At 30.3% G+C, this 9,474-nt stretch overlaps 1 protein-coding gene and 1 long non-coding RNA gene across 5 annotated transcripts; one reads left to right on the top strand and one right to left on the bottom strand.

The window, feature by feature from the left end:
• The first annotated feature begins 186 nt into the window (after window positions 1-186).
• Window positions 187-1,960, top strand: LOC110671175 (octanoyltransferase LIP2p, chloroplastic). The gene is made up of 4 exons (XM_058133115.1): window positions 187-523; window positions 610-874; window positions 971-1,121; window positions 1,381-1,960. The coding sequence occupies exons 1-4, from the start codon at window positions 369-371 to the stop codon at window positions 1,710-1,712; spliced, it is 903 nt and encodes a 300-aa protein (XP_057989098.1). The 5' UTR covers window positions 187-368; the 3' UTR covers window positions 1,713-1,960.
• A 142-nt stretch (window positions 1,961-2,102) lies between these two features.
• LOC110671189 (uncharacterized) lies at window positions 2,103-4,331 on the bottom strand. 4 transcript variants are annotated; one of them, XR_009142721.1, is made up of 6 exons: window positions 4,211-4,331; window positions 3,923-4,017; window positions 3,779-3,824; window positions 3,061-3,422; window positions 2,830-2,972; window positions 2,103-2,731 (listed from the first exon to the last, which is right to left on the bottom strand). It is a non-coding gene; the product is annotated as an uncharacterized LOC110671189 (long non-coding RNA). The 4 variants fall into 4 exon arrangements; XR_009142724.1 differs by having other exon boundaries at window positions 2,103-3,265; window positions 3,381-3,422; XR_009142722.1 differs by having other exon boundaries at window positions 2,103-3,422.
• Window positions 4,332-9,474: the final 5,143 nt, after the last annotated feature.

The following is a 9,474-nucleotide window of genomic DNA, read 5'->3' on the forward strand; positions in this document are numbered from 1 at the left end:
CCATTATATAGTGCCGTAAGCGGAATTACAAAATTATCCTGAGCTTTTTATTTTATGACTCATCTATCCCTGTAAGTAAAAGGGTTCCCTATTGCATCTGGGGCCGTCAGGGTCAGCGTTTGTGTGCTTCCGTGGTGGGTCCTTTCTGCCTTCAACGGTATTGCTCAACTAGAACGGGACGCTTGCTTTCATCCTTGTTTTCTCCGTTGGCGCTGGCCTACTGGCCCCTGACTCTGCGGGGCAGTAGGGAAGATTCCATAAAGTCATAAACTATTTGAATGCTCTCCAAAATCGTATTTGAGAACTGGGCTTGTTTGATTAATGGGCGATGCTATTCGCTTTTCTTGTCCAAATTGCACAGGTGAGTTATGATTTTTGTGGCAGAAACTTCAAGTTTTAGCTTCATTCCATCATGTCCAACAAACGGTCGCCGTCCTAACTCGCGCCAGATGGTCACATTAAACCGAGTTTCAAATCAGAGAGCATCTGACTTTGCCTCGGTAACTCGAGATGATAGGAGAAAGTAAGTTGCTCTGGCTCTGTCGCGCATTTTGACAAACACTGCTCTTGTGATTCAAAAATTCACTCGCTAAGCTTGGGATTTTGCAGGTGCGAGCTTTTTGATTTGTGCAAAAGGCTAGTGCCATATAAGGATGCATGGAATTGGCAAAAAGACATTGTTAGAGAGAAAAGGACATTGATCGAAAAGAAGGAAGAGTGCCCAGATACGCTGATCGTTTTACAGCATCATCCTCTGTATACATTGGGTACCGGTAGTTCTACAGGGTACCTGAATTTTGATGTAGAAGATGCTCCTTATGAGGTTTATCGAACTGAAAGAGGAGGAGAGGTTACCTATCATGGGCCGGGCCAGGTATTTTCCTTGTCTTAATATCATCTTTTTAAATCCTCCAAATCAATCAACTAAAGAGAAAATCTTTATATTTGTGGTGCATTTGTGTTACTGTAGCTAGTTATGTACCCAATTATCAATCTTCGAAATCACAAGATGGATCTTCATTGGTACCTCAGGGCACTTGAGGAAGTGGTCATTCGTGTTCTTTCCTCAACCTTCTCTATTGAGGCTTCACGCGTTGATGGTTTAACTGGAGTTTGGGTTGGTATGTTCTGTGTCCTTCATTTGTGATTCTTTTGGGTGCATGTTCATCCTTTGCTGAAACAACTTAGTCTGCATGAACTTTGTATGACAAAATATAGTCTGAAGTTGTAAAATCCATAAAATTATCATTTAATGACTGATTGTACACTCTATATGTGTATGGAAATTGGCCTAATTGGATTCTGTTTTTGTGTGTTTGTGAAGAGAGTGGAATATGAAAGTATCATTTCCTGATCCTTATGTTAAAAATTCTGCTTCAGGGGATCAGAAATTGGCAGCAATTGGGATAAAAGTTTCTCACTGGATAACTTATCATGGTTTGGCACTCAATGTCACCACAGACCTGAAACCTTTTGATTGGATAGTCCCATGTGGGATTTGGAACAAAAAGGTTGGAAGCATTAAGGGGTTGCTACAAGAAGTCAGATTGTGTAATGGATGTGATGATGTAGATATGCATCAATTTGATGATATCCAGCTGATTGATATGACTTACAAATCATTGATCAGGGAATTTTCTGAAGTTTTTCAGCTTAAGATTGTCATAAAACAATTTGGGGTTTTTGGAGAAAAAACAAGAAAAGATAACTAATGGGTGAGTATTTAACTGGGATATTGTCTGAAACATTTGTGCAAAAAGGAACACGCTAGTTAATGTGATATCCTTCAGCATTCTTAAGATCTTCATAACCCAAGGAATCATTCTGCTAACCTGTGGCAGAATCTTCAAACCTTTTGCATTTTAGATGTAGTCACACTGTAATTTTGATTTTATTGTAATGTACCCTATTCTGACCATCAAAATTTGAGAATGGCATAGTTCTGTTGAAGACATAAAGTTTCCCTACTGTGTTTAGAATTCAGTCCAAGGAAGTTCACTGAAACTGGTACTGATCTGTTTTTGTTCTTTAATTCGCTTAATGTGCCGGACTAGGGACCTCTTGCATTAACTCAGATGATGCAAAACAGAATATGCTTAATGAACCTAGAATCAGGATTTAGAACTGATAGAGGAAACACATTGACACAATCATTAAACTTGTGCACATCAACCTTCTAGTTGTCTCGTGCTGTGCATATATTAAATGAACATGAAGCCTATGAAACTAGAATATACAATAGCCATTGCAAACATCAATAGTTCTCTGCTGCAGGTCTAGAAGGAAAGAGCCTTAAGAAAAGGTTAAAAATGATCAGACGCAACCACATCAAGAACCTGGAAGGTCTCTATCATAACAATTAAGGCCTTGGTTCTTACCAACAACTGTGCAGACTCGGGAAAGCCCCCATGGAGAACATCAATTTTATAGCACTAAGAAGGAAGCAAGTCCCCAGCTATAAGCAGATCAAAAAGGGGAGGAATTTCCTCAACCCATACAAACTCCTCAACATCGAGATCTAGAGCTTTACTGGCAAGAGAATGAGCAACACTATTAACCTCCCTAAGACATGAGAGCAACTAAAAGAGATAAAAGCAATCGGCTACACTTCGAAGATGAAGAATTCCATTTCCCAACTCAGATAGAGGCGCATCCCGCTGCTGAAGAAGAACCGAACCATGGATCTACAATCAAACTCCAACATTACTTCTAGTAAACAAAGATCAGCCACCTGTGTTAGAGCAAAGTAGCAGCTTAAATTCTGCTTCTCAATCGTCTAAGATAGACATAGACATTTGACTGTACCATTGGAATCTCTAATAACCATACCCAAACCACATGACCCATCCTTTCCAATAGCAGCATCCGAATTAATCTTCAACAACCCATTCCTTGGACGGGACCATCTTTGTCGAGTGCGTTCCGATTTCTGCACCCTTAGCTTGGAGCTAGCACTGACATCGCTTGATTTCCTGAAAAATCAATAGATTTCAAGCTCTCCAAATAAACCAGAGAACCACAAAAAAATAAGTTGAGCAGATTCGAAAGAAAAGAGCAAACTTTTTTAATCCAGTTCATAACAACTCCATTGCTATCAATCATCAGCTTTAACGGGCTAAGACGCCATACTCGAGTTGAAAATGGACAATCTCTCAGAGCATGGTCAATGAATATCCAGGAATCCAACGCCTCCCAATTTCTTGGACAAAAAAAGCCGCTGCCGCTAAGTCCAATGAATCTTCCTCTCCTCCTTTTTCTGCCCTCACTAGAATCGAGCAATCAAGGAACTAATATGATTACATACCTCCATTGGCAACATAAAAAACTCATGATATGAGTTGGGATAGACTGAACCATTGCCGTCGACAAAACATCTTTACCTGCCATTGAGAGAGTTTTATCTTTCTACCTCTACAGCTTTTCTGCAACACGATCAAATATTTTGATAAATTGAAAGATGATATATTAAATTTCAAATATTTAAATCTTACAATAATAAACTCAAATAATCACGTTAATTTCAAATTGATTATACCTGACACTACTAACTCAAGAAAAAATCAAACAGTCAGCACTTGGAATAAAATAAAATATTCAACTGTGGCAAAACCAAGCCGGAGGTCAAATCAAACCGAAAAAAAAGATAGCTCAGCTTAGCCCCGACAACAAGAATAATGTTGTCACTCAGAAGACAAGCTGAGCATAATCTATAACGAGCAATAATAACATCAAGCGAAAATCAAGCAAGATTATCAGGAGATAGTCTAGAGATATCAACCCGAGATTGTCTTTGTGATTGAGGCAACGACCACTTTTCCTAAAATCTACAAATATCAAAGAATAATAAAGAATTAGGTAGACATACATATTATTAAAACCAATAGAAAACTATTCAATTATTCTCAGACTTGTATTTTCTAACTTGAACATCAGAAGTGACTGGCTAGAAGGCGGGATCTCATCTTTCTTTATTTTTCAAGTCTGCGTGTCAACAAAACCAGACCTCCAAGCTCATAACTGCATAATACCATTTAAAATTGTGATTTTACCCTGATTTTGTTTAATTTCAAATTTTGAATGATAATAACCAGTAAAATTATAAAATCTTTTGAATTAACTGGCAATTTTAGTAATTATATTTAAAAGAACAACTTCAAGGACGACAATAATAAAATTCAATCCAAGCCTAAGTTAGAGGAAATGTACATACTATTTGATGATACAGGAGACGGTGAGCTGATGGATGATCTGAGCTTTTAAGCGGAAAACCCACGACTAGCAGCTATTGCATTTCATTTTTTTGAGAAGGGTTCTAGGCAACAGTAGCTTTAAGTCTTAAACCTAAATCTATATCCATTATTATAAATTACTAAAACACACAATATTTTTACTGTTCTTAAAGAACAGTAAAAGTATAATTTTACCCTTCTCTATCTATTTCTCTCATAACTCTTCATGCTCCTCTTTTGTCAAGGAAAAAATTGTCCTCTTTTTATTATATACAAGGGAGAGCAGTTTTCGATTTAAATCAAAAAGTTGAATCGAATTGAGTCAATTCAGTTTAATTAGTTCAGTTTTAAAATTTAATCGGTTTAGTTCTGTTTATAATTTTTGATAATTTCGACTAATCGATTTGGTTCGGTTATTTTCATAAAAAATTAAAAAAAATCGAACTGAACCAAAACTATATATATATATATATATATATATATATATATATCAAGAAAATCAAAGAAAATTGAACCAAATCCTAAGATTTAGGTTTGATCAGTTTAAAACCGAACCAAACCCAGTTAAAAATCAAATACTCAATTTATAAATTTTTATTTTATTGGTTTAAAACCGAACCGAACCGAACCGATATTTATCAGTTTAATTCGGTTCAGTTTTCTCTTATTAATTGGTTTAGTTCGATTTTTAAAATTTTTTATTTTTAATTTTTAATTTTATCGATTCAATTTAATTTAATTTAAAATCGAACTAATCATTTACACACCCTTAATTATATATACACTAAAATGATATCTAAAACACCATTCACAGAAACAGTAGCCCTTTTCTTTTTTTCTTTTTTTCTAAACACGGTACCCGCCTCGTATTTTTCTTTTTCCTGATTTCAGCCACCCTCCCAGCTTTTCCAAACAACACCCCAATAGGCAATATATATAATTTCAACTTTTTATTTTAATTTTAATTACTTTTAAATTATTTAATTATTATTTTCATTAAAATAATTTTATTTTAATAAAATGAAATTCACTGTTCTAAGGATATTGATGATCTTATCGTGTTGTGGTTTTCTATTTTTGGTGTTTTTATTTTTAATTTTTTATTTTATTGTTAAAAATAAAAACCTCCTTTTCAATTTTTACATTATATATCTTAAAATTTTTTGACATGTCACTCTTTTTTTTTCTTTTTCAATTATCTTTTAATTTTAATTTAGGTATTTTATTTTACTATTTAAATTTTTAAATTTCTATTTATTTAAATTTTAAACCACATAAGTATTCATCTATTAATTTAAATTATTTTTTTACTATTTTTATGTTATTTTTTAAAATTTTTTTTGAATATTTAATTATTAAATTTACTTTAATCATTAGTATCTTTATTTAACTAATGTTAAGATGATTTATTTTATAATAAAATGAATTTTATTTTATAAATCAACATTACATTAAAGAAATATAAGACTTTCACATCAATGTAGGAAAGTATGATGACAATAAATTGTTGATTTATTTTAATAATATTTATTGCCTCATTTTTATTTTTTTTTTTATATAAACACCACTTTAAAATAGCAAGATTTTAATTATTATTATTATTATTATTATTATTATTTAGAAAATATTAAAAAAATATATCTATAAACTTTTTTATAATATTTATTTAGAGCTGTTAGTCTATTAAATTATGTAAATTTGATTTATAAGTAATAAATATTTAAATTTACTTTATTCTTAAAATCTAATTTAATTTCAATACATTTAACTTATTTTTTAATAATTAAAATCTTTAAAAACAATATGAATATATTTACTTTTAAATACTCGATCAATTACCATAAGAATAATTTTATATTTTCTTAGATGGATTAATCAATTCACTTTTTTAACAAGTGTTATTGTTATCATCTTTTATTACTAGACTCTATAATTAAATATTTTTATTATCAAATTATTATCTGTTCAATTTATTATTATAAGTAAATAATAAATGGTATATTATTAATATTAATTCATCTTAAATTAAAATATGTATAGAGATAGATTAAATTGAGAACGCTAACTAGTGAACTGAAGCCTCAAATTCAAGAGATTATAACCATTATAATCGAAGAATCATGTTTTTTATTTTTATTTTTTTTAAATTAGCCCATTAATCTAAATTAAAAAAAAGAGTTTGACCTATTTCATCAACTTAATTCTTATATAATAATGTTCAAATTTCAAAGAATTAATTTAATTAGTAAATGAATTTATTATTCATCTTTCTAATTCAATTGGTAAATAAATAAATAAATAAATAGAGAGTGGACCTCCCTGTGCCGACAAAAGGAATATATGGGAGATGAATGGAAGCTATTGATATTGATATTATAGGATGTACAGTAGTCCCTGATCTGCTGCGCGTTTCAATCCACAAACTTATTCAGATTTTTTAGAGAGTTTTCTTTGCCCGATAACTTTGGATTTTGGTTAAAGATCTATAGACCATTTCTTTTTGGAATCTCCTCTGTTTGAATTTATAAAGGATATTGGTGATCTGCCGCGTGTTTCAATCCACAAACTTGTTCAGATTTTTGAGAGAGTTTTCTTTGGCCGATAACTTTGGATTTTAGTTAAAAATCTATGTACCATTTCTTTTTGGAACCTCCTTTATAGGGGTGAGTACTATTCAATTTAAATCAAATAAATTGAATTGAATTGTTTAAATTTGATAACTCGATTCGATTTTTAAGATGATTCGATTTAATTTAATTTTATATTTTAAAAGTTTTAATTATTGTGGTTTAATTTAATTTTCAAGAAAAAAAATTAATTGAATCGAATCGAACTGAATTATTTTATTAATTTTTAAATTGATTTATTTTTATAAGAAATTTATAAATTATACATAATTTTATATATAAAAATTATTTAATTTCATTAATCAATGTCAAAATCATATCAAATAACTTGAAAATTAAGTCTAAATTAAAAAAATTCATCAAAACTCAAAATCAATCGATTCGAACCAAACTGAACTGAAATAGAATGGTTCAGTTCGATTCTATTTTTTATTCATTAAGTTTAATTCGATTTCTAAAATTTGATAATTCAATTAATTCAATTTTAATAATTTAATTTGATTTAACTTGATTTGATTCAATTTGATTTGAATTGAATGCTCAACTCTACTCTAATATTTGGTTTTATTGTACTTTTAAAGGATATTGGTCTTACTGTATTTGAAGCCACTGAATTTTTCACGTGCCATATTTATTTACCAAACATATTATCTTTAATTTATATATAAACAAAGAAAAATGAGGATCATGACTATTTAATTTTAATAATTTAAAAAAAATTAATTTATAATTTTTTATTTAATAAAATCAAATAATAATAATAATTAATAGATTACAAAATTAAAAATAATCCTCTCATATCAATAATCTTCAATAAAAATTAATAAATTAATAATCCTTTCATTTAATTCAATAGCTAAAAATACGTGTCAGGTTCGGGTCTTCAGTTCTTTAAAACAAGACCTCGAAACACTGCGTTTAAAGAAACAAGACATGACCTACAATAAAAAAAAGCTTGATGCCCTTATAAGTTAGCCCAAAAATAATAGGGCCCAAGCCCACAACATTAACCATAGCTAATTGAAAAGAGGAGACAAGGGAGCTTTAACATCCCGCTACCAGGAAGGGAGATTTAGCACCAGCGACGCCCGTCTCTGCCATTTGGAACGGAAGGAGGATGAGGTTTTCTTTGTTAAAATGTCAATCAATTGACACAAGTAAGCCGATGAAGCCACCCATTAAATCTTTCTTTCAAACTGCCAAAAGCAGATTAGGACACCCAAACTCAGACGTAGTCAGTGACCAATAAGGAGAGCAGTAGACAGGGCTCAATCGACGTCTCAATCACTTGTAACTGTTAAGGATAAACATCCAACATGCCCAGGTCAACAAAAAGAGCCTTCTACTATGTATAGTTAAAAATATATATATATTAAAAACACACACGCGCGAATGATTCAGTGATACCATTCAAAATTGATCTGAAATTCTGAAGGACCAATCCTTTTACGCGGCGGATAACGTGTTTTCGACTCATGTAAGGGAGATAAACTTCACACGCTTTAGTAGCTGAATTTTGCATGAAAAGTCACTTAACACTTTTACTTTTATCTGTATTTCATTTTCTAAATTTTATAAAAATCTATTAAATTTCTTTAGTGTAACTATCAAACCTCTAAAATTTATAAAAGCTCATCCATCAAACTAATATTTATCACATTAATATTATCAATATTTACTTAAATGTGCCTATCTTCTAAAATAAATAAAATTTTAATGTGTCTATATTTTGATCAAAATAATTAAAATTTTTATATTATCTCGAGAGATGGTGTTGGACCACATGATTAGAAATAATATTCACTTAAATCACTCTTATACTTATTGGAGTAATTTTATTTTATTTTATTTTATTATCTAATTTAACTCAAAAATTAAGAAATTGAGTTTCTTAATTTTTAAATTTTAATCAAAAAAATAATAAATTTAGTATCAAAATTAAGAAATTAAACTTCTTACTTTTTTATTTAAATTAAGAAATTTAATTTATAAATTTTAATTATTAGGTTAAATTGAGTTTAAATTGAAAATTTTAAATTAATTTAGAGAAAAAAATAAAAATAAATTAAATTAAATTTTTTTTTAATAAATACAAAAATTAAATTAAATATTTTATCAAATCAGATCACATACCAATAAAACTCAGTTAAAAAAATAAAAAAAATTAAGAAAAAAAAAACACATGCTAAATGTATCCCAACTACAATCCATTACTGGAGAGACTGGGTGGATCGGCGGCAACAATGATTTGTCATTGTTCTGACCACAATTGCGCAACTCAAAACGCCCCATCACTGGATTGCGTAGGCAGAGTCTGCGAGATTTTAAATCTCGCTGATTCATTATCCTCAGGAATGTAATACACACAGCCAAAGTAAAACGACAACGAATTAAAAATCCACAGCTTTTGCGTTTGTTAATAAATATGCCCCACTCAATAAATTTCTAAATATAAAAAATAATTATCGAAATATTAAATAATTTAATAAGAAATTTCTTATTTTCTTATTATAATATAGGATAATCTCCTTGCCTATCTGTGATTGGGATTGCTATTCTGCCATGTTTCTGTTTTGCTACGTTACAAGACATGATTGATGAGCATGACGTAAGTAGCA

This window comes from Hevea brasiliensis, chromosome 2 (genome assembly GCF_030052815.1).
Source record: "Hevea brasiliensis isolate MT/VB/25A 57/8 chromosome 2, ASM3005281v1, whole genome shotgun sequence".
Lineage (NCBI taxonomy): Eukaryota > Viridiplantae > Streptophyta > Magnoliopsida > Malpighiales > Euphorbiaceae > Hevea > Hevea brasiliensis.

Bases quoted from the DNA above. Each gene is read 5' to 3' on its own strand.
- LOC110671175 (XM_058133115.1), top strand. From the start codon at position 369: ATGATTTTTGTGGCAGAAACTTCAAGTTTTAGCTTCATTCCATCATGT. The intron at 875-970 runs GTATTTTCCTTG...GTGTTACTGTAG, and splicing joins CCTATCATGGGCCGGGCCAG to CTAGTTATGTACCCAATTAT. The intron at 1,122-1,380 runs GTATGTTCTGTG...ATTCTGCTTCAG, and splicing joins TTTAACTGGAGTTTGGGTTG to GGGATCAGAAATTGGCAGCA.